The sequence below is a fragment of the Pinus tabuliformis genome, chromosome 6 (assembly GCF_031772625.1).
Source record: "Pinus tabuliformis cultivar Carrire ecotype Pingquan chromosome 6, CPIR1, whole genome shotgun sequence".
NCBI lineage: Eukaryota > Viridiplantae > Streptophyta > Pinopsida > Pinales > Pinaceae > Pinus > Pinus tabuliformis.
The window spans coordinates 347,154,490-347,180,959 of record NC_142292.1 but is presented as its reverse complement, the minus strand read 5'-3'; the positions used below and the strand labels follow the sequence as shown (position 1 = coordinate 347,180,959).

The 26,470-nt window shown below is 38.1% G+C and overlaps 1 protein-coding gene across 1 annotated transcript in view; it reads right to left on the bottom strand.

Annotated features, from left to right (window-relative positions):
* The window catches only part of LOC149258727 (beta-adaptin-like protein A), a 312,511-nt gene that overhangs the window by 122,136 nt on the left and 163,905 nt on the right, over positions 1 to 26,470 (bottom strand). Inside the window, exon 8 of the mRNA XM_089416040.1 lies at positions 4,358 to 4,468. Within this exon, the coding sequence (XP_089272166.1) occupies positions 4,358 to 4,468 (111 nt within the window). The remainder of the gene's footprint in view (positions 1 to 4,357; positions 4,469 to 26,470) is intronic.

Genomic DNA, 26,470 nt, shown 5'->3' with positions numbered 1-26,470 from the left:
TGGCTTCCTTATCATAGTCTTTGATGAAGGAACTTGTTGTAGAGGTATCAATTATGCCAACAATAGTGATCTTCAAACTGCCTTCTTCTTCACCTTAGCTTTAAAACCATGTTTGAAAATCAAGGCATTTATAGAATAATGTTGATTGTCCTTACTTGATAATTACTTGTGATATTAGTTGGCATTTTATTATTTTGTTTTACTTCTTCATCAACCAATTATCAAAACATGAAGATCACAAAACACAAAGAACACAAGATATAGGTTCCACACCAAGGAAAAACCCCACGACTGGGGAAAACCCAAACAATCCTCTTCTTATAGAATCAGATCAAAATGAGACCTCCAAGACCCAAAGACCAAGTCCATGACTTACTCAAGCCCCAAGTCAGCCATCCAAATAATCTCCTCCAAACATGACAAGGTCTTCCAAAGTCAACGAAGGTCAACTTCTTCAAAGTCAACTCCAATCAAAGCTTCAGTGTTCACTTTAGGTCTGCAACTTCGTCCTACAACTCTCAGTCCTGCAATTAGCCCAGAAACCCTATATTTTCGCACGTGTGGAAAGAAATAGGTCAATTTTGGGTCTCCTTCCTTCACTTGGTCTTTTCTCCTTGCCTTCTTGCTCTTCGCTCTTGTTTTTCCTTCTTCTTATTGCAGAAACTTATGCTTCATAGATTGCCAAAATGAGTCAAAGACTTTTTCTTTTTATACCCTTTTCAAGGGGGGGTTGAACAGCGTCTTCTATGCCAACTTTCACTGCCTGGACCGACTTGGTCTTGGGAGTCCAAATTGACTTTATAGATTCAAAAACAATATTTCTTTCTTGATGCAAATTTTCCAAAAGGGTATTTTACATATGACAATGATTATTTTGACTCATGACTCATGAGAAACCCTAGGAGCACGAAATGCATGCTTGACCTAGATGACCATTAAATGCAGCATGAAACCCATGCTTGAAAAACAATATTTTTTTTCTTCTTTTACTTGATACATAAAATATACATAATGACATAAGTACAAAGATAAGTATGATGACCGAACCTAGTTACTTTTTCAACAAGATCTTACTTACTTTCAAGCATATATCACTTTAACATTTTTTCAAGTTGATGAGCACTTATTTCATTTATTGCACTTGCTAAAGTTATTACTTGCCAGCATTAATTTTGGAAGCATCTCTCTTGTGGCATTTTGTTTCCTTCCAAGTTGTTTTGCAAAGTTATATTTTCACATGGAATATCCTAGGCAAGTAGTTATATTTAGGCACTGATCTTATTTTGCTATATTTATGGATGCATGTGCTCACTAAGCCCGTAATTGTAATTGATCTTACATATTTGAAGTATTAACTCCTAAAATACTGACTTGCTAGCTTTGAGCTAGCTAAACCTTAGATATTTTTAGGGTCCACCCCCCTTAGCTTCGCTAGGAGTAAGTCTAAATTGAGGAGATGAGAATTGAGTTACAGCCTCAACTCGAAACTTTCCCCCAACGCCACACCAAGTGGATTTAAGGACTTTCTACACGATAATCCTAGGTGTGGATTAAGGCAGCAACAAGCCGACTTATGTGCCCTAATAAATACAAATATATTGTTGGACCCAACCTGTCTTATTGTCTTAAAATTGGTGTAAAATCTAAGGTCGACCTCATTGGTGGTCCAAATATAAGAATTGAATTGCAACTTTGTGAGAAAATTGCTAGGTTGACTTGTTGGGTGTTGCAATTGATATTAGGGCGTTGACTTACAAGTGAAGAAATTCAAATGTTGTGATATGAACGAGCCCAACTTAAAGGGGTTCTTCCGAATACTAATATATTTGTCTTGAGTAATCACCCACCCATGATTGGAGCCCCTATGGTCAGCATGTGAAGGAAGAATTGGGTCATTATGTTCTTTCCTTGTGGCAGAAGTCAGCATTAAAGGGAACTTGGAGAAGAGGTTATCCACCACCCCCACAAACCCCTCTTTTTTGGGGTTTGTGTTCCCAATTGGAGGGTAACACAATTGGTTTAAGGGTTGCTTGAAGGTTTCTTGTGGATTCGTGGCCTTTGCACCCACTCTAGAGGACCCTTTTACGAGCATTGTGAGTTGCTTTCATGGAGTGTCCTCTTTTGGGAACTAAGTATGCTTTGGTATCCATCTTGGAGGCCACTTGGGGGGCTTGTGTGCCCGCATTAGAGGTTGCTTAGTGGTTGACGGATGACAAATTCAAAGGCTTATGGATGAAGTTATGGTTTTGAAGGGCCTTTGGAGCCTGGATGTTGCACCAGCACCCCTTATTTTCAATTCATTTGTGGGAAAGGAACACCCTTCAAGGGCTTATGCCCATATATTTTGTACATGTGGCTTTAAAAGCCCCAATTTGTAGTATTTTGGATTAATTAATTTGTAGAGAGGGCCTTCTGCCCCTCCTTGGGCTATATTAGGGGGTTTTAGATAAGAAAAATAGTATTTTATTAGGAGGAAAGTTGAAGTACCATCTCTATAAGTAGAGGTGCACTTCCTCTCATTTTCTCATGGAGTATATGGGGAGAAATCCCATAGCAATCTGAAATTTCTGCAATTTTTCCTTGTAAATTTTGGCTTTGGATATTTCAAGTGAGAAAAATTGTCTTGGGGAAGATATCTTTTGAATGGAAGAACTTTCTTTGGATTGATGAAGTGATGCTTAAATGAATTGTGCTATTTTATCGTGAGAATTATCTTCCATTTTTCTGCAATTATTGAAATAGGGTTTGTCATGTGCAATATTAAAAATTGCACCCTCTCTTATGAACTCTATTTTCATCATAGCAAATTTTGTCATCAAGTATCCATCAAGGAAACTAGATTGCATTCCTTGACCTTATATCTCCTATTTTGGAAAGTCTCTAGGGTTAGTTTGAGTAAATATCTCTCTCCTTCCCTCTCCATTCAAGGTCTTCAACTATTGACTCGCCCCTTGTCAGACTCCATATGCCCTGAAATTCATTAATGAGCCAAGGCATTGATCATCCATTGTCCATCACTTTATACTTATTGTAAATCATTAAATTCAGAGTAGCATGTATTTGGGAATCTGCTTGAGCATTCTCCAAATTCTATCTTGACCCATCAGTTCTTTGACCTCACTACATCCCTCCAGGAGCCATACTTTATTGAAAATTATTAAAGGGTGTAAAAAAAATTGCTAGCTCCTTCGAGAGCCTTTAGACCTAGGATCCCTTTAAGTCTTTCCGGGGAAGCCTCCCTTGTGGATAACATCTGCCCACAAAACAGCAGGGGGGTTCATTGCTAAGGTGACAATGGTGGTGGATCCCATTGTTGCCAAGGATCTGGTATGGTCTACCCCTAGGGTGCTAGATTTTGCAGTAACAAACATATTAATAGTGCCTAGGTTAACAAAGTGTGTGAGCTGCATGAGTAGCGAGGGCTTAAGGATTTAGTCATAAAATTCTTTTGATCTTCAGCAAATCAGTTCAATTCTATCCCTCAAGATGTCTGCCTAGTAGTAAATTCCGAAAGGGACTAATCCTTAGATTTAACATGACATGAAAAAAGGATTTTCCCTCAAACGATCTTGATCAAGCAGAAGAATGAATGTGCTCAGATAACTGGGTAAATTTCTGGTTGAACTAGGGCTTCTGCCCTTCAGTTACCATCCTCCATGTCCTCATCATTTTCAACATAATCCTTTCTCACTGGCCTATCATTTTATATAAAGCTTAATATTGTTTATTTTTATTTTATAATCTTCTAAGTTATCCTAAAGTTTTAATTTAGGAGTCTCAATAAATTTAAATGGCCCCTTATTATTAATAAACAATTCTATTGTTCATTTGTTTCATGCTTTCACCTTGTTACCACGCAAACCTGCCTAATAATTATAAACAACTGACTTTGGATATGGTGAAACTGACTCTAAAATGGCCTCTAATCACTTTGAATCACTGGAAGCCTCTGAAATGGAACCAGCCTGAAGGAATCTCGCTTGATCTTAACCCTCCAGTTATGGAGGCAATCTCGGGGTTAACAACCCTTTCTCTCACAAAGCAGAACTTCTTTCTCACAGCCTTGCATTGTCATTTTGTGTCTTGAGCTCCACAAAAGAGAATTTCATAATGGAAAATGGCCTTATATCCATTGCTTTGGATAGAAGTCTGGACATAACAGTAGAACTCCAACACTACAAGAGCATGTCTTAATCCCTAATTAACTCACATGTGCTTAATTTACTAGTCTAGACTCATGTGAACTTGATAACTAGCCTACGAAGGAGTATATTTATGAACTTAAATTTAACATTGGTTGTTCTTCAATCACAAAATTACAAGAAACATAAGAAGCTATGCCAAAAAAGTACACAACCTGATGTGCATCAGCCAACCCAGCTGCCAGGGCATCCCCTAATGCCTTCTGGGTTTCTGGAGGCCTCTTGAAAAAGCACTTTGTCACTGCAGTCAGCAAATGCAACCGAACCTGAAAAGCATCAATCTTAAATCGTTAAACTCAGTACATGAGCAACAAGAAAAAAGAATAACGAACAACAGACATGCAACCAAGGATAAAAAATGAGAAATTAGAAACTATCTATATTTCAAGCTTGAAAAGTATGAGACAGACAACAAAAAATGAGTTTTAGTAAGTGGTACTATCTCAATAGACTAGAAAAGGAATGCTCAATTTGGACTGGATATTAACGTCCATTGAGGAGTGCTTAGAACTTGTAGTGCATTCCTAGTGCCTTGCTGTGAGCAAAATATCTTTGGTATGAAATACTAACATTTAGAACTAGAAAAGGAATTGAAGATATATAGGCAAGGCACCAAGTTATTGCTGATGTTCACTAGAATATCTTATTATCTCTGCTAATTGATAATTGTAGAATTGAGAAGAAAGGAGTAGCTAACTTTTAAGGCAAACCACACAACACACACATCTACAATTTGTTAAAGGTTTAAAGGATACAAATATAGAAGAAACCAATGATAGCATTGAAAGTTTGATATAATATGCCACAACTTGAGCACTGCACTCTGCACTCAATCAAAGATTTGTGGCTACCCGAGACCACTGCATTATAGCAACCTGGACTTTTGAAACACTGGCAGAGAACAATGGCAGTGTCAACCACTTTATGGTTTCATTCAAAACAACTCAGAAAAGAAAAGGGAAACCGTGCATGTAGATATAGTGGCTACAAACTGAAATCGAACACTCAAATTTTAGGGATAGCATACTTGGCATGTTGATCTCTTCATGTTCTGTACTTTCTGGAGTAACTCTTGTCCGAAACAGGAATCAACACAGGGCCTTAGAAAGAATTTTATGTTTCACAAATGTCTAGTACTAGATTTAAAACATGTCAACAAAATACAATGAGAAAACATTAAAAGGTGCATTTTCAATTCCAATGGATTTCTAAAATAATCTGCTACAAAGATGGGTAAGCATTTTTCCCATTTAAAACAAAGTGAGCATATTTTAAGTGTTGGGATCCTCCCTGGGGGTGTGATCAGGGGCCCAAGGGTCCATAGTAGATTAATAACACAGGAACAATGTTTGTTATTATTAAATACAGTCCACTATGGTCATTAGTATTGAATAAATGTAATGGGACCTCATTAAGGAAGGTCCACTAAGTAGTTAAAAGGTTGTTATGATTAGAATTATCTTTTTAGTTATCAACAAGGATGAAGTCCTCCTTATAAGAGATCTGGAGTAGTGTATTTTGACCTTGGCTCATTGAGATGTCGCACACCCTCAGGAGGCAAGTGAACAGGGGTGCATTCCTTACATAGGAGGATCATAGTGAGGTGTTGCCCTACCTTAAGGGTAATTTTGATATAATCAAGTAAAGGGGATTCTCTATCTTATTCTTGGATATCTTATATGTAAAAGCATTTTAATATCCAAGCACATAATAAGTGGTATAGGAGCTCTTTGGGCCAAAAAAGAAGAAACTTTTTCTATAAATTGCAAGCTTTGAACCTCCTAAACAAATTTGTGTAGTGCAACTACAAAAGGAGCATCAAATACAAAAAATATGGGAAGCCTATGAAGAAATCCATTTGTTGGAAATTTGGAGTGATATTGAAGATGAATATACAAACGACATATTTTATGGCTGGTACGATTTAGAGAAAGCTTGTGAGGAATGATATAGGGGAAGTTGTAATATTTGGGAAAACAGACTACTTCCAGCTTCTATTTGAACTCTACTCCAGCTTATGTGGAGAACATTGTTGTAGGAAGTCGAGCAAATTATGACTACCACTTTTCAGCTTGCCTATTTTACAATAGTAGTGTGCCTTCCAGATCCACATATGGCCCTTTATAATTATGTGGGCAATTTTTTGGACATGGATGGATCTACATATTTCAATTTTCAATCCATATGACTGTGATAGGCATTTGAAGTACCATTCTTAGCTAGGTCTGGATTTCAGGTATATCCACTGGGGAGTCAAGATGAGCTCTTGGGCCTAGGAGTCTAGGACGTTAGTTTATGAATGAGTTCCTTGGATTACATCAGTATTGAAGTTAGTACTTGCACATGGGACATTGGCTACTTCAGCATGGCAGTTAGCATTCGTAAATGGGACCCAGGTGAATGGTGGAACTTGGTGTACTATCTCAACATTGTGGCTAGCACTTGTACATGGGATCCTGGCTCTTTAGCTTACTTCAGCATTGACACCAACACTCATCCATGGGACCCTAGCTCTTTAGCTTACTTCAGCATTGACACCAACACTCATCCATGGGACCCTAGTTTATGGTTGTACCTTCGAACAACAAGCATTGAGGGAAGCAGCTTTCTAAGGGGGGTGGAATGATGGGATCCTACCTAGGGGTATAAGGGGGGGGCCAAAAGGCCCATATTAGAGTAATAACAATGAAGGATATTCAAGGTAAGCTGAACTAGGTCAATTGTGCTTGTTATTATTAAATAAGGCCCAGTATGGTAATTAGTATTTAATAAATGTAAAGGGGCCTCATTAAAGATTGTTATGAATAAAATATAGATGGAAATAATGTAAATATATATAATAATAACACATCATAAATAATGATTAATTAGTAATTAGTTAATGAAGAGATATGTCCCTAAGGACATGACCATTCATAAAGGGACACCTGCCTAGGGTATATAAGCAGGCCCTCACTCTCATTTGTAACATCATTCTCATTTATACATTTTAATATATATTCTTGTATCTTCAATGTAGACCTACATATTCCAAGTTTTCTGGAATATTTAACTTTGGAGTATATGAACTCTGTTCGTTACATTGGTATTAGATGCATACCATTGAAGTATACGAACCTTGTTTGTTACATTGGCATCAGAGCATTCCTCTTAGTATACAAACTTTGTTTGTTACATTGGTATCAGAGTTGTTCGATCCTGTGGCCGCTCAACCGCTACATAGAGTCATGTTGGCAGATCCTGGCCTTTGGCCGTTATAAGAAATACGAAATTATAAAAGAGAAGTTAAAACAAAAAAAGAAAAAGAGATATCATTAAAAGAAAAAGAATTATATTAAAAAAATCAAATATTAAAAAAAATTATGAAAAAAGGGGAAAAAATAGAAAAAAAATTAGGTATATAAGAAAAAAAGTAGAAAGAAAAAAAATTATATATAAAATAATGGTCAAAAAAATTATATAAAAAAATATTTAAAAGAAAAAAGGCGTCAACACACATAGAAAAAAAACTATATAATATATATGAAAAAATAATAATAGATAAACAAATTAAAAAAAAACTAACTAACTAACTAACTATCTAACTTAACCTAACGTTGTCAGTCGACTGAGCCCCATCGTCAACTGCTATAGCCGACATACCAAAACTCCGCAGACGCCTTTCTGACAGAAAACTACTCTTACCTCGTCGTTATTGACTCACACAGTGCAGCCTCACTACACAAACGCCTAACTGACAGCACATACATTGTCGTCTGATAAGCCGTGGAACAATTGCTACTTAACCAGACCAAATCACCATTCGAACAGCGATTTCTACGTGACAGGGCATCATTGTCATACAATAGTGCACGTTTTCTGTACACAGTGCCATCGAGAAGAAAATCTGGACGTTTGAGAGAAGAAACGCAGAATGACAACAATTAAATCGAAACCTCAACATACGAATACCACAGAGGTGATGTGTTAAGGTCACAATTTTTCGAATGCTAGGAGTCGCGTTTAAAGAGATAGGAACCTATAGACTACAAAAAAAACTTAAAAGAAATTTAAAAACTAAGGAAGCAGCATTGTTATAGAAATTAAAGAAGGTTAATATTAATTCAACTTGTTTTAAAGGAGGATATAAATCAAGCTATCATGTTTGGAGAATAATACCTTAGAATAGAAAATTATTCAATATATAGTGAAAAGATTAAAAGAATTTAATTTAAGTTAAAATCCCTATTTTATTAGAAGGAAAATTGAAAGGGAAATTTTCAATTCAAAGGAAGTGTTCATATATATAAAAGAGAAGATAAAAATAAAATAAAAAGTGAGGCAGAAGAATTTAATAAAAAAAATTCAAGTGGGGTATCTATCTATAAACAAAAAGGAGATACAAAGGTTTAAAAATAAATAAAAATAAAAGACAATCAAGGAAGAAATTGGGAAGTCATTTGTAACGTGAAGGAAATAAACTATTATATTCCTACTATCATAAGGGATATTGTTGAAAGTATAAAGAAGGAATATTTTTAAAACCCTAAAGCTCAGCCCGAGAAAAGAAAATGGAGACTAGTAATGAAAGATTTCCTAAAACCTTTAGTAAATGTGTTGGTACACTATTTAAAATCAAAGGATCACTTGCAGGAAGAGATATTATAATCTCTATCAGTCCTACTGAAGAGAGTAATTATGTTAGTCCTAAATGTGCTAACCAATTAGTGATTCCTAAATCGAATATAATTGAAACAAATTTTGTTGACACAAGTGACAAACAATATGACATAAACAATCTACAACTAAGTATTGGGGATTATACTTTTATCTCGCAATTCACCATGAAAACCTTATTTTTTGACGATAGTGACATTGTTTTGGGCTCACCTTGGATGGAAACTCTAGGTCCTTTATCCTAAATAAGATAAAGAATTTTGTTCCATTTTCCCACAAAAAGAAAAAAATAACGCAACAAGATGTTACCTTCAAGCCAAATTCAGTGTCGCCATAAGGCATACAAGATATCTCAAAAATAATTCTTCAAGAAAGTAAAAAGGCGATACAAAATATGCAAAGAAAAGTTTACAAGATCACCACTGACAAAAATGAAGAAGTTCTCAACTTAAATACCATAGGGAAAAACTACTAACGCAATTTAAGAAGCTTAAGAAGGACAAGAAGTCATTGGAAAAAAAGGTACAACTTATTAAGAAGGAAGCATCGAATGTAGAAGTCCAAGTTGAAGAGAAAGCAATAAACTTTCATCCAGTGAATATCACAACTCAAGAAGACAAGCCAGTTGAAGAAAAGACACACTTAGATGTTGCAGTTCAGACGATGAACATCCCAAGTGAAGGTTTTGTAACCAACTCAACAACATCGTCGCCTTAAGTAAATCAGAATATTGCTACATACATGATAAAGGGAAACTAAACCACAAGGACTCCCTATCGACATATGAATCATTAGAGCAGACAACTCAATCAAATTGCATATCTGTATCACTCAAATCAGAAACAACTCTTGTTCTAAAGACTACTAATGTCAGTCCAATTATGTCTTGTGATAAAAATTCACAAGTATCCAGTCACTGCTAGATTCCACAAAAGATTAACTTAGGATGGTCAGATCCATTCTCAGTTCGACAATTTTATTTATCACTTCATGGATCATATCAACTTGTATCAACAAAGATGATAGTTTCGAGACGAGAAGACATTCGAAACCGAAAAAGAGATCAAGTCTTTTCATCAGCAAGCTTTGAGGACAAAGCTTTTTGAGGAGGAAGGCAATGTTATGAATAAAATATAGATAGAAATAATGTAAATATATATAATAATAACACATCATAAATAATGATTAATTAGTAATTAGTTAATGAAGAGGTGTGTCCCTAAGAACATGACCATTCATAAAGGGACAGTTGTCTATATATGTTAAAATTTTCTTAACTCAAGATGACTGTTGTCCCATGTTTCTTTATCAAATAACCCAGATCTTGAATTATTTCAATAACAGAATTAAAATTCTGAACTTGTAGCAGTCATATATATAGCTAAAAATATAAACAACAGAAACTAAATTTACAAGTACACATGAAATTATGTTCTTCAAATCAGCTTATGATAAGGACACCTAAAAACTGACATTTTCCACCTTCTAGACACTCAGATTTGTTAGATCTGCTTGTTGTTCACTTAGATCTGAAAATAGCTGAAAATATAAACAACAGAAACTAAATTTTCAAGTACACGTGAAATTATGTTCTTCAAATCAGCTTATTATAAATGATCAAAAACATATAAGGACACTTAAAAACTGATATTTTCAACCTTCTAGACACTCAGATCTGTTAGATTTGCTTGTTGTTCACTTAGATCTGCTTGTTGTTCACTTAGATCTGCACTCAGATTTGCAAGATCTGCTTTCTATTCACTTAGATTTGCACTCAGATTTGTTAGATCTGCTTGTTGTTCACTTAGATCTGCTAGATCTAACTACTGGATATGAATGTGAGTATTTAAAATTCTTTAGATCTGAATATCAACATGCATAAGTAATTGAAATAAACTGTTAAAATACTCAAACACATCAATACACAAGATTTACCCTGGGGAAACCCAATAAGGGAGAAAACCCCAGCAAAGACCTTCTTACTTTATTGCTCTTGAACAAATTTGCAGGTACAAAACCCTTCTTGAGGGTGCTACAGTACAGTTCGTTGGGAGAGAGGACAACTGCAGACAAAAGAAGCCTTAACTGACTTGAAACTTCTTGCATGCAGGTGCAAATGACTTAGATCAACTCGCCTTGAACCAAAGATGCTAGATCTGAAGAAATCCAGACTAAATCTAAGCTTGTATGAAGTAGATATGAAGATTACTTGGGCGCACAGCAGAAAAATGCAAAAATTCGGAATCCCTGAATCACTACTACAGCAACTAATTGTATTTCTCCTACTGAATCAAGTTATTTATAGTATTATACGGTAAACATCGAAATAAATACAACTACAGCCTTCACAACTTAAATAATATGCGGAAACAAGAACTGAACAAGAAAGAAATAGCACAAACAAGTGACACCATTGTTTTTGGACAAATGTCCCTAGAAAAAACCCAATGCGGAAAAACCGATGCAGCAACTGAGGGTTTGTATTATTATGCAGTAGTTTCTAAATACAATCTTTAGATGCCTTACTGGTTATTCGATACAGAGAATCTAACTAGACAAAAAGATAGTGAGATGATCTCACCTTGTCACTGGGAAATCCGGCACTCATCTGCGTTGGAGATGAGCCTCTGTGTTGTCTCTACACAGTGTCTGCGCAGTACTGTGTCACACCCATGCAGTTACTGTGTCACTGTTGTTGGGATTGCGCTGCACCTCCTCTCGATCCTCTACTCGCTGGAAACTTCGGCCCTCTAGCCTCTCGGTCTCACACCCCATCTCTAGCACTAGATCCCGACTGTTTCCCTACAAAAATGCAAACTCCCTCTAAAGATCTACGTTGCCACAACGTAGCTCTACGTTGCCTCTGCGTGGCCCAAAGTTACCTCTTCGAACTACTCTCTGCCCTCTCTACCTTGCACTCTTTAGATCAGGAAATCTTCCTTCGGAAAATTATCACTCACCTTCACTGCAAGAAATCTCCTCGATCACCTTCTCCGACAATTGTTGCGTTGCTCTCTTGAGAAAATCGATCTTTGATCTCTCACTCAATGTGTTTTCCAAATGCTCATCAGGCCTCTTCTTATAATCCTCTCATTGATCAATCAACAACCCAAATTAGATTCTAATCAATAGCTCAGATAATTTTGACTTGATCCTCGTCTTCTAGAAGTTTCACCCCCAGTTTAATTAATACTATTTAATTATTTTAATTTCCTAAGTTTAGACTTACGCGTCCATTAAAAATAATTAATTATTTTAATAAAACTGTCTCCGAGTGGAATTTTCCAAAAGGATTTCTGAGTATTCTAGAATACATGTGCCCTAGCCTCCTTGCAAATTTTGAGATTTAGAGCACATCCATTGCTATTAGAAATCAACAAAAAATAAGACCAGATCTAGGCGAAATGATTGTTGAACTTTGAATGTTTATATCTAACATCTGAGAACTTGAAACCTTGGGTGCTCAAGAGGGATAGGTGAGTAGATGAAAAACTGCAGAAAAAGAACTTGTGTAGTGAATTGCTTTCTGTTGGTCCTTTTATCATTACTCTTGGCTAGAATGGAGCGCCCAGATCTAATCTTGAATTGACATTGGATAAGCTTCATGATCCTTCTAGAAGACTCCATTAGAGAGGGGTTATCAACTTAAGTTGTTCTCCCTAGACACAAGTGCACCCCCCTCTTCTAATTTTACATTGACATCTTTAATATAATAATGCCTTTATAAACTTAGGCAAACTTAGGCTTTTAGCCTTTACATCATAACATTACATTATAACATCTCAACTAGTCACTAGGACTAGGAGTTTACATGACAAACACTTTTACATGACTCAAGGCTTTTACATAGACATTTTATCACTCTCTCAACCAGCATGGTCCATTCACCTGCAATTACATTTAAGTACTTATGTTCAAGATAACAATAAGAAGGTCTTTTCCATGTGATCATTTAGTACTACAACTTTGTTGGAGTAGGCCTAGGAGGGACCAGGTTCTAGGTAGTCACATCACAACAAGCCAAGGAGTCCATCACACATGCCAATACTAGCTCACAGGACTTCTTCATTCGTCCTGACTCTTACTAGACTTAGTCTTGACAGTTGTTCAAAGTGCTCACAAGACATTGCCTTGAATTTTGCACATGGCTCACTAGGCATCTATTAGCAGCTGCTTCATCCTGGCTCTTGTCAAAGCTCACAAGGCTTCTACCTTTGCCTTGACTTTTGCAGTGACTCACGAGATTTATTGATTCTTTGAATCTTCCTTGGCTAGCCTCAAGGTGGCCATTTAAGGCATCTCATTGGAGAATGACTTATGATGCTGCTATTTTCAACACTCCCTCTCAGTAAGGGAAGCATTCTCCGCAACTCCAAGCTTGCCTCTTAAGTGCACGAATTGTTCCACTAGCAAGGGCTTGGTCAGGATATCTGCAACCTACTCTTGTGTTGCTATGTATTGTAGCTTGACTGTTTTCTTTTGGACCATATCTCTTACATAATGAAACTTCAAGTCTATGTACTTCGTTCTTTCATGGAACACTAGATTCTCAACCAATTTTATGCAGCTTTGATTGCCACACTACTTTCCTGCATGCATCACTTGTTGCAGTATATTCAGCCTCTATTGTACTATGGGCAATGGACCCTTGTTTTCTATTGGACCAGGAAATCATGGTTGATCCAAGACTAAAACAGTAACCTATTGTGCTCTTCCTGTCTATTGGACTTCCAGCCCAGTGTGAGTCAGCATAGCCATGCAAATAAATACCACCGTTGGAAGAGTAACTTAGACCATAGGTAATGGTCCCTTTCAGATACCTCGGAATATGCTTCGTAACAACCCAATGTCTTTGTCTAGGCTCGGCCATAACCTGACTTAGCGCACTCACTGAATAACATATATCAGGCCAAGTATGAGCTAGATACAATAAGGAGTTGATTAGTTGCCTGTACATAGTGGAGTCCACTAAATCTAATCCTGTGTCTAAGTCATGTAGTTTCTTGAGGTTGGTAATCATTGGTGTGGCCATTGACTTACATTCAAGCATTACAAACCTCTTTAGGATGTCCACAGTATATTTTCCCTGAGCCAGAAAGATACTATCTTTGTTCTACCAAACTTCCAACCTAAGGCAGTAATTCATAAGGCCAAGATCTTTCATTTCAAATCTTTCTGTGAGTTCCTTTTGACACCACTCAATTAATCGGTCTTCTCCTGTCAGAAAGAGATCATCAACATATAGCACTACAAATAGAGGTTGATTCTTGATCATCCTGAGATACAAGTTAGAATCAGCATCACTGCTTTGAAAGCCCAAATCTTTAAGAAAATTGTCCATGGTTTCATACCATACCCGAGGAGCCTGTTTAAGGTCGTACAAAGCCTTCCTTAGCCTGCATACATGTGAGTCTTTGCTATGCAAAATAAAGCCTTTTGGTTGTTCAACATAAACTTCCTACTCTACATTTCCATTTAGAAAAGCAATTTTGACATCCATTTGATGTAACTTCCAACCAAATATAGAGGCTAAAGAAATGACTATACGAATAGAAGTATACCTTGCAACTGGCGCAAATGCCTCGTCATAATCAATGCATTCCTTTTGGGCGAAACCACAGGAAACAAACCTTTCCTACTCTACCATCTGCAGCATGTTTAATCTTGTATATCCACTTAGATGAAACAATTGATTTATCAGTAGGTCTTGGAACAATATCCCATACATTATTCTTTTATATTCTTTGAGCATTGCATCTTTCCAGACTTGTAATTTATTTTCTTCATCAATAGTAGAAGGTTCAAATTCACTTAAGTTGTTGACAAGTGCTACATAACCACCATACATGTGAGGTCTTTTGCTTTCCCTGAATGTGCCTTTGGGAGCAGCTATCTTTTCTGCCTCTTGTAGAATTTCCCTAGCCCAAGATGGATTTCTTTTAACTGGAGCTTCTTCCAGTGATTTTTCTAAGACTTTAGCAGGCTCAAGAGACAAGTCATGATCCATGGGATCATCTTGGTTTCTCTCCCTCTGACTCCCTGAACCTAAACTTTCAGCAGAAGGAGAGGTAGGCTCATTTTCGGTTTCAAGTTGAAGTTCTTTTGACTTTCTAAAGGTTGCTTCTTCATGGAAGCTGACATCTCGACTCACCTCAATTTTTCTTTGACCAGGTATATAAACTCTGTAGGCTTTGGATGACTCACTATATCCCACAAATATGCCTTTTATCCCGAAGGGTTCTAGTTTGGACCTCTTGTCCTTGGGAACATGAATGTAAATTGTGCAACCAAAGACTCTAAAGTGGCTTACATCAAGCTTGATTCCAGTGAAGCTTTCTTCAAATGTTTTATCCTTGAGAATGGAATGAGGGCTACGGTTTTGAATGTAAACAGTTGTCCTGGTAGCTTCGGCCCAAAGAGAGATAGGAAGTTCTTGGTCAAACATCATCGCTTTGGAGGCTTCAACAACGGTTTTGTTTTTACTCTCAGCTACTCCATTTTGCTGAGGATTATAAGGGGCAGTCAATTGTTTTCTTATGCCATGTTCTTTATAGAAATCCACAAAAGGATGGTATTCATACTCCTCCCCATTAGCGGACCTAAGAGTTTTAATCTTCTTATCAATTTGATTTTCCACTCGGCTTTTAAATTCTTTGAATTTCTCAAAGGTCTCATTCTTGTTTTTCATGAAATACACCCAACATTTTCTGGAGAAGACATCAATAAAAGATACGCAGTACAAATAGCCACTCAAAGAAGCACAAGCCATAGGACCACATATATCTGAATGAATTAGTTCTAAGATATCTTGAGATTTTCTATCACTGCTATTAAATAATTTCCTTGTATTTTTCCCAAGCAAACACCCTTTGCAAACTTCATTTTCTGAAAGTGAAATATGGGGCAAGCCCCTTACCATGTGATGCAGATCTGGAAGTGCCTTGTAGAATAGATGGTCGAACCTCTTGTTGTCGCACAAAGTGTCTAGGCAACACGACAACGCTTAGAGTAAGGGTTGTCACATTAATCCTTACTTCGTTTAGACTCTCTCTTAGACAAGTTAAGGGGGGTAGTCCCTAAGGTGAATGAATGAGAATAGCTTGTGGAACACAGGCTCGAGGAGACTTAAAGATGAACAACTTGATGGATGTAAACAAGTCCAGGTTAACTTAGATTGATAGATCTAGCGATTAATATGAATAACACAGAACCATAAGATAGAAATGATTCTAGACCAGTGCCTTTATATTCAATTAACCATAAACTAGATAAAAACAAGTTATCCAGAGCAATTTATAAATATGGCAAAGGTGATCATCATGAACAATTAAATGTAAACACGCAAAACTTTATCATGCAATATATTTTAGCAATTAAATACCATGAAGAGTTTAACTGCTAAGCAATGATCCCAGATCTCGTCTAGTCAATGATTCTAAAACATTAATCGCACTTGACAATAAAGAAATCATTAACACAAATAGGACACCAGGGAACTTTAGACTTAGAATTTAACAATCTCTCGGGTAAATTTTTTAATGTGACCAAAAAAATAAAAATCAAAAGGACTTAATTAAATTTAAATTTTTATGGGCCGTAGGTCACATAAAAATAAAAATTTCTTAAATGTGAAAGCTTAGGTTCCCCTTTTGATTTGTTTCATTCAATGTCAAAGTCACCAAAAACAATTTAAAATTTTTTAATTTTTAGATTTTTAGTGTCTTTTAAATATTTTTTAATTGAAATCAAAATATGAAACAAAAGCCAAAAAAAATTATATATATATATATATATATATATATATAGATTTTTAATGTTTTTTAAATATTTTTAATTGAAACCAAAATGAAATCAAATACAAAAAAATTAAAACACAACTCTAATTCATAAAACAAAAAAAATAAGAAATAAAAATCTAACTTGCACGATTCCTAAGCTAAACTAACACAAATAAAAGTTAAAGCTAACCTAAACCTAACGCATAACATACAAAAAGAAATAAATAAAAAAATGAAATCGAATAAAAAAAATTAAAGTTAATCTAAACCTAACGCATAACAGAAATAAAAATAAAAAGAAAAAGAAAAAGAAAAAAAGAAATCGAGTTTTTGTTTGTTTTGTGTGTTGTGCAGGTCGACGACAACAAGGTAATGGAGCTCACGAAGAAGGGAGGAAGGAATCTAGGAAACCTTGGTGGAGAGTGTTGGAGAAGATGGCATCGACGGCAGCAGGAGCTAGGGAAGAGGACGCAGATTGAGGACGCGGGCAGTAGCAGAGAGGGAGGCAGGTTAGGGAGCTGGCAGCACGCAAGAAAGGATGCAGGCAAGGAGAGAGTGTGATGTTTTGGCAACGAAGGAATGAGGGAAGGAGGCTGCGGATGGAGGGAGCAGGCAGTACGAGGAGAAAAGGAACTCGAGCAGCAGAGGTATGGCAACGAAATAGGATAGGCAATGAATGAGGAGCATGCAGAGACTCAAAAGAGTGCGCTGCAGGTAGGAGAAGAGAGGGATGAAGTCGAGATGGGAGAGTGTAGGTTTGATGGAGGAGAAGGTGCGTTTTTCTTTTGTAGGTCAATGAGGAAGGGAACTTGAGGAGAGTAGGTAGCAGCAGAATCGCAGCAAATGGAGGGAATGCAATGAAGACAAAGAGGTGTAGAAAGATTTTCTTAAAAAAAATCGAAATTTTCTGCAAATCAAAATCCCCAAGCAGTAGTCCCAAGCAGCCAAAGGTAGCCTTAAAAACCCAAGATAAACCCAGAAAAAATTGAATTTCACATCGATTTGGCCTTGAAACCGTTATAAAAAATTCCAAATCTAAGAACTTAAAATCCTTGGACTTCAAAAAAGTTGAATAATATCCCTGCAAAGTAATCATGAGGCCATATTTTACCCTCCAAGGCCTAGATTTGGACTCTACACAAATTTCTTCCTCAGATCTGTAGTTGCACGTCAACAAGAAAACACCCAAAGGATATATACAATGATAAAAACTAGAACCCAGAAAAAAACACGTTACAAAAATAATTACAAAATTTACAAACTACAGGCTCTAATCACCCAGATTTATCATTATGCCACACAGTTAATAAATTATTAAATTTTAAAGGAGGTGCTAACTTGAAACCTTTCGTGTATCACCAACAAAATCTTATGACAAACTCGGAGCTAATTTAGCTGAGCTCTTCAGGAAACACAGATCGACAGTTGACTAGTCCAACTGAAAACTACCCATTTCTCCCGAGGATCTAAAATCAAGATTTCCCTGCAAAACTCAATCTAGCCATCAAAATAGAACGAGAAAATAATAATAAAATTCAAACAAATAGAGATACCTGCTATTACGTTCAAAATTTAAATTATTATTCAAACCCCAGCGACTAAGCACGATACGTGTACTCAAATCACTCTTTAGAAGCTATCATCAATGGCTTTAGAAAAAATCATGCATGAAAATAAAACATCTTACAGTATTCCCATGAAGAGTAACACCAGCAGAATTTAACTCCAAAGTCTTTATTATCGAGAAAAAAAGATTACACAAGAGCTTCTTGCTAAGCACACGACTCAAAGGTCAGATAGATCAACTGACAAATGACTTCCTATTTAAAGATAAATCCTCCAACGGCTAGTTCGAGTGATCCTCGTCAAAACAATCTAGACTGTTGATAAAAATTAAAATTTCTCTTAATCTCATCCATTGAAATATTTAAATATTTGGGGAAATTTGAAATTTTTAATTAAATGCATTTTAATTAGTTCAAAAATTAAATTTTTGAGTTAATTTCCCCACAAATTTGACTTTGACTTAATCTCAGCGATCAAAGGTTTAAAATTTATCAAAATAATTAATTTACCTTAGTCCCTGGACCTCTTAAAATTTAATTTTTTTAGGACCGACGAATTTTGCCTTGGGAAAATTTAAATTTACCTAGGACCTAAAATTAATTAAATTTCTAGCTTAGTATTTTAATTAATTTTTGGCCAGAAAATTTAATTAATTAACCTATGAGGGGATAAATTAATTTTCCAACCCTCAAGACACTTTACATCATGATTTTCATATTTTTTACATCATAAGGGGGAAAACCCATTTGTAATAGACCCTCACAGATCACCCATTTTTGCGACACAAATATAATCCAGCAGACTAAGCAATTTGTAGTAAAATAACCTAACTAAATAGTTAAGATTATTCCCAAATCACTTTTACATAGACTCGATCTAGAACACTAGGACTTGCCTAAGATCCTAGCGACAAAATCCATTCCAGCTTTGGGGTAAGAGTGGAGGGAAAAAACTCTGCCAATTATTCGAAAATGAATCGGTGAGACGAAAAAACTCTTAGAATTGAGATCGTCACTAGAAATGTAGGTTTACCCAAGTCGTTACATACATGACACGGGCCTACTGGGATTATTTACATTATACACATGCAAAATGGATTTACATAACATATTGGAAGTCAAGTTGATGATGATAGTTGGACGGCACGAACACATCGATCAAGGGCTATCTCTTTTGCAAAAAAGGGGGTGCACTGCTATGGGTCGTTGACACGTAGTGGTCAACAACTCCGATGCCAAAGCTCGTTGTTGTTGATAGTACTTTGAACAAGAGCTTGGAGGAGATAGCCAATGAGCTTGTAAAGTCCACCTTCGCAAATTCCAATTGCTTCAACTTCTTGGATGCCTCTTTCTTTCGGCCATAGATTTGTTTGCTCATCTATAAAGGCAATTCTGAAGCCTTTCTTTTCCAAGGTAGATATTGAAATAAGGTTCTTCATGTCTAATACATGTGAAACATCATCCAGATGCAAGATAGATCTTGAATCTAGTTGTAAGGATATGGACCCAACTCCAATAATCTCATGATTGGAGTCATCTCCTAATTCCACCTGAACACCAAATGATTTCTTCTTGTAGTTTGTAATGATCTCTTTGTAACCCATCATGTGGATGGAGGCGCCACTATAAATCAGCCACGTGTCTCGCTTAGAAGACACTTAACCGGAGAGCGCTGAAATTACTTTGCTCGCTTGGATTTTCTTCTTTAGCAATAGAAGCATATTGTTTGCCTTTGTTACCTCTCTTCCTGAACCTACAATGTTTAGCCATGTGTCCCAATTTGTTGCAATTATAACATTTAATCTTTGAAATATCAAAGTGCTTACCTTTCTCCTTTTAATCATCCTTGGGAGTGGAAGTCCTTTAGAGGGTGGTCTCCTTCCTCTTTTCCTTGATTTGGTGGCAAGTACATGAATCTCATCTTTGGAGGTTCCTTCTCTGATCATTACTTCGCTTTCTTCTTCAACACAATAAAGGAAAGTTCCCCAACAAGAAGGAAGGCCATCATAAATGGCCTGCACCAAATCATCATCTTCCACTTTGATTCCAACTACTATAAGTTGATCTCGTATTTGCTTAATCTTTGAGCAGAAATCTGCAACAGCCTCTCCCTTTTCTAGCTTCAGGAACTTTAGTTTATGTTTCAAGTACCTCTTTTGACTTGTTGCAGACTTCTCATACAGAGTGGAAAGTGAATCCATACATTGTTTTGGATTTATTGCAACTGTCATTACCCCTAGGGCATTATCCTTCACACAATCAAATATAATTCCCCTTGCTTTTACCTGGTTCCTATCAAAAACAACACCCCCAGCAATGGAGGTAGAGCACTCTGGTTCATAATTGATAAAGTGGAGCAATTCTTGCTCTTGAAGGATGTTAGTGACCCTCATCTTCCAAACATGAAAGTTGGAGGACCCTTCCAATTGGTCTTCCTTCTAAACAGCAGTGGAGGATGAATCCATAACTCAGCCTGCAAATATACCTTGTGTAGATCTGGAAAAATAAGTCTCTGATCTATGTGGAGTCTGAATGCTGCACGTCAGAGCTCTACACACACTGCTCTGATACCATTTAAAATTTTCTTAACTCAAGATGACTGTTGTCCTATGTTTCTTTATCAAATAACCCAAATCTTGAATTATTTCAATAACAGAATTAAAATTTTGAACTTGTAACAGTCATATATATAGTTGAAAATATAAACAACAGAAACTAACTTTTCAAGTGCACATGAAATTATGTTCTTCAAATCAACTTATTGTAAATGATCAAAAACTTATAAGGACACCTAAAAACTGAGATTTTCAACCTTCTAGAGACTCAGATTTGCTAGATCTGCTTGTTGTTCACTTAGATTTGCACTCAGATTTGCTAGATCTGCTTGTTGCTCACTTAGATCTGCACTCAGATTTGCAAGATTTGCTTGTTGTTCACTTAGATTTGCACACAGATTTGCTAGATATGCTTGTTGTTCATTTAGATTTGCTAGATCTAACAGGTGGATATGAATGTGAGTACTTTAAATTCTTTAGATCTGAATATCAACATGCATAAGTAATTGAAAGAAATTGTTAAAATACTCAAACACATCAATACACAAGATTTACCCTAGGGAAACCCAATCAGGGAGAAAACCCCAACAAAGTGTTGATTTGGTGTAGCATCAGATGTGCATAAGCCATGAAAATTGATGGAGAGGCTAAAGCGCATGAGATCTCCAAGACCCAGAAATGGTTTGGGGAAATTCTACCCAGTGAAAGAGATATTAAAATAATTAATAATTTTAATGGGTTCCTAAGTCTAAACTTAGAAAAATAAAAATATTAATTGGTATTTATATAAAACTGGGTTAGAAGGTTCTAAATGACATGGATCAAGCCAAATCTAATCTTAGTCATTGATTAGAGATGTAATCTCGACCGTTGAAAACTCAACAAAAAAGTATAAGAGGAGGCTTGAGGGTCAGTTGGAGATACACCAGAGTGATCAGTCATTCGATTTACTAGAGCGGGGTTTGCTAAGTAAAGTCGAATCAGTGATCAGCAGCGAGGGGCAGCGAGTACTAGACAGAAAGGCAAAGATAGTGCTAAGAGACAAGCGCACAAGCAAAGAGGTAGACGCAAAAGCCAGAGTAGGCCACGCAGAGCCCAGCAGAGACAACGCAGAGGCCAGAGGGCCTATGTCATCCACGCAGAGGGTAGCAGAAGTGACGCAGAGGGTCCCAGAGGTTGCGCAGTGCCTCAAAGGGCTGACGCAGAGTGTTCTAAGGCTGACGCAGAGGCCAGGAGGGCTAACGAAGTGCTTCAGTGTTGCTAAAGAGGGTTTCGTGGGGCAGGTTTTCTGAATACTTGCTTCCGAATAGAGAGGTACTACTGCCAGTTGTTTTTCTCTGTCGGGTGAGCCAGTTTGGCACCCAATTGTACTCAAGGATATATTGCATAATAATATAACCCTCAAAATTGTTGCACGGTTTTCCCGCATTGGGTTTTTCCGCGGACAAGTTGTCCAAAAATAACAGCGTCACTTGTGTGTTTGTTTACTTTCAATTGTTGATCTGTAGATGGTTGAGACTGTATTGTGTTTATTTCGTTATTTATATGTTTAAATAACTTGTTCGTAATTAACAAGTAGAAGAAATAAACCAGAAGAATACAGATTAAATTTCTAACGGATAGACTTAGAAATTTCAACATGGTATCAGAGCGTGGTTGCAGATCACAGGAGAGCTGAAGGCATCAGCTGAAGCAGAGCATTTGCAGCAGAATCAATTGTCCCAAGTGACAGAAGTTGATCCTTGCAAAAAGCGACAGAAGAAGGGTTGACGCAGAGGGACTGCGTCATCAGTCCAGGCTAGAGAAAGGCCAGCGCAGAGGCTGAGGAGGGCAGAAAAAGGCTCACGCAGAGCCATGCAGAGACCAGAAGGGTTGACGCAGTTGGCTGAGGGAGCATTTTTTGCCAGTGTTGGGATTGCATAGAGCCTAGAGGCTCAGTCCTTCAGTTGTTGGGGCATAGGAAGTTGTGGGCAGTTTTCAAGAGTGACGCTGGTTGGGTACTGTGGACAAAACAGTACCTAACAAGGCAAAACCAAGGAAGAGGGAGTCGCTACCGAGGCGGATTTCCAGCCAAGGAATCTGGATCAGTGTTGCAGTTGCACAGAAGATTGGAGAGGTGCGACTTGACGATTGGCAAGAGGATTTCCAGAAGGGAAATCGTGACTCAGAGGGAGTCTAGCAGAGAACTTCCAGACGGGAAGTAGAGAGACTCAGCAAGAGTTGAAGAGAGAACTTCCAGGCGAGAAGTAGAAAGACTCAGCAAGAGTCGAAGAGAGAAATTCCAGGCGGAAAGTAGAGAGACTCAGCAGGAGTCAAAGAGAGAACTTCCAGAGGGAAGCAGAGAGACTCGGAGGAGTTGACAAGAAGAGCAAAGAGATGGCCATGAATGGACTAAGGGATCAGGACAGGCTAGACAGGGCGTCCAACTTTGTGGTTTGGAAGGCCAGGATCCTGTCCATTCTAGATAGACATCGCATCAAGGCCTTCGCCTTGAGAAATGTGGTTATCTCGTTGACTCGGCTAACAATGAAAAGTACGAGGAGGCAATGGCCAAGGCGAAATGCATCATCCTTGATGAGGTCAAGGATCATGTGGTCCAACATATTGTCGAGAAGGAGACGACAAAGGAAATGTGGGATGCCTTGAAGAAGTTGTAACAGCATACTTCCGTGCAGAGGAAGATGTTACTTGAGAATCAATTGCAGCCATACCAGATGCAGAAGTGGGAGCAGATAGATCACTTCCTCAGTCGATTAAAGGAGATCCAGGACCAACTGACTTCCATAGGGGCCATGCCGAATGAGGAGATGTTGGTGAGGACCGCTCTAAATGCAGTCTTCGAGGAGTGGGAGACATTTGTCCAGAGCATTCTGGGCAGGGCAGATCTTCCAAATTGGGAAGAATTGCGGGCAGCTCTTCGTCAAGAAGAGATCAGACGACTAAGCAAGACGGAAGTAGCAGCAAAGGAGTCCGAATCAAGAAGGAAGAGGAAGAGGATGCAGCTCTGGCATTTGCGAGAAAGCCGGAGAACAGGAAGAAAAAGGACCTCTCCAAGGTTAAGTGCTTCAACTATGGGGAACTGGGTCATTATGCGAACTAGTGTCTGAGGAAGAAGAACAAGGGAGAGGCGTCTGACTCCAAGGCAGCGCCAGTGAAGGCGGAAAAGGAGGTAGAGGAGGATGACGATTGTGCCATGAGTGCTCATGTACCTCTAGAGAACAGGTGGGGAGACATCGAGCTGTAGTCAAGAGGACTACAGGAGATGACGAGCAGGGTCCTTGAGGTACCCAAACTCTTGGATCATATCCGGCTATGGGAGCCCCGAAGTGACAGTAGCTGGATGGCGGATGTCGGTAGAAGCGGATGCGGATGGAGCGACAGAGAGTGCTAGAGTGCAGTAGTCCCTGGCAGCGCAAAGAGGGTTGCAGCAATGCGAGAGACGCATAGGAGGTTGTAGCAGTGCAGAAAGGCACAGAGGTGTTTGCAACAGTGCAAGAGGCACAAAGGTTGTTGCGGCAGCTCAGAGGCAGTGGAGGGAGCACAGGATAGCAACAGAGAGAGCTTCAGCATCAGGAGGGTTTCTAGCCTAACAAGGATGTCAGTGGTTGGGTAGATCAGTTACCATCGTCTCAGTAACAGAGTTGCAGTGCAACAGTAGCAGTGGTAGTGCTATGGGTAGCACGATGCAACATGATGAGAGAGGGTTGCATTGCAGAAGCAGTGTTGGGAGAAAGGACTAGCAGCAGCACAGATGCAGAGGGAGTTGTCATACAAATGTAGCAGTGGCAGTGGTAGAGCCATGGGCAGCAGTACAGGATGCAGCAGTGCAGAGGATGTTGGGCAGGAAGGCCAAGCATCAGCACAGGTACCAGTGTCGGATGATCAGGGTGATGCTCAGTGGTGGAGTATTACTAGAGCACATTCCTCGCTAAGAGGGAGTGTTGATTTGGGGTAGCATCGGATGTGCTCTAGCCATGAAAATTGGTGGAGAGGCTAAAGCACATGAGATCTCCAAGACCTAGAAATGGTTTGGGGAAATTCTACCCAGTGAAAGAGATATTAAAATAATTAATATTTTTAATGGGTTCCTAAGTCTAAACTTAGGAAAATAAAAATATTAATGGGTATTAATATAAAACTGGGTTAGAAGGTTCTAAATGACATGGATCAAGCCAAATCTAATCTTAGCCGTTGATTAGAGATGTAATCTTGGTCGTTGAAGACTCAACAGAAAAAGTATAAGAGGAGGCTTGAGGGTCAGTTGGAGATACACTAGAGTGATTAGTCATTCGATTTACTAGAGCGGGGTTTGCTAAGTAAAGTCGAATCAGTGATCAGTAGCAAGGGGTAGTGAGTACTAGACAGAGAGATAGAGATAGTGCCGAGAGACCAGCGCAGAGGCAAAGAGGTAGACGCAGAAGCCAAAGCAGGCCACGCAGAGCCCAATAGAGAGTGCAGAGGCCAGAGGGCCTGCGTCATCCACGCAGAGGGCAGCAGAAGTGACGCAAAGGGTCCCAGAGGTTGCGTAGTGCCTCAAAGGGTACGCAGAGGCCAGGAGGGCTGACGCAGTGGTTCAGTGTTGCTGGAGAGGGTTTCGTGGGGCAGGTTTTTTGAATACCTACTTCCGAATAGAGAGGTACTACTGCCAGTTGTTTTTCTCTGTCACGTGTGCTAGTTTGGCACCCAGCTGTACTCAAGGATACACTGCATAATAATATAACCCTCAGAATTGTTGCACTGATTTTCCCGCATTGGGTTTTTCCGGGGATGAGCTGTCCAAAAATAACAGTGTCACTTGTGTGTTTGTTTCCTTTCAGTTGTTGATCTGTAGATGGTTGAGACTGTATTGTTCAACACAAGAAGAATACAGATTAAATTTCTAACAGATAGACTTAGAAATTTCAACACAAAGACCTTCTTACTTTATTGCTCTTAAACAAATTTGCAGGTACAAAACCCTTCTTGAGAGCGCTACAGTACAGTTTGCTAGGAGAGAGGACGACTGGGGACAAATGAAGCCTTAACTGACTTGAAACTTCTTGCATGCAGGTGAAAATGACTTATATCAACTCGCCTTGAGCCAAAGATGCCAGATCTGAAGCAATCTAGACTAGAGTTGAGCTTGTATGAAGTAGATCTAAAGATTACTTGGGCGCACTGTAGAAAAATAGACCAGATCTAGGCGAAATGACTGTTGAACTTTGAATTCTTATATCTAACAGCTGAGAACTTGAAACCTTGGGCGCTCAAGAGGGATAGGTGCGCCTTGGAGAGTAGATGAAAAACTGCAGAAAAAGAACTTGTGTAGTGAATTGCTTTCTCTTGGTCCTTTTATCATTTCTCTTGGCTAGAATGGAGTGCCCAAATCTAATCTTGAATTGACATTGGATAAGCTTCATGATCCTTCTAGAAGACTCCATGGGAGAGGGGTTATCAACTTAAGTTGTTCTCCCTAGACACAAGTGCGCCCCCCTCTCTTCTAATTTTACATTGACATCTTTAATATAATAATTCCTTTATAAACTTAGGCAAACTTAGGCTTTTAGCCTTTGCATCATAACATTACATTTTAACATCTCAACTAGTCACTAGGACTAGGAGTTTACATGCCAAACACCTTTACATGACTCAAGGCTTTTACATAGACATTTTATCACTCTCTCAACCAGCATGGTCCATTCACCTGCAATTACATTCAAGTACTTATGTTCAAG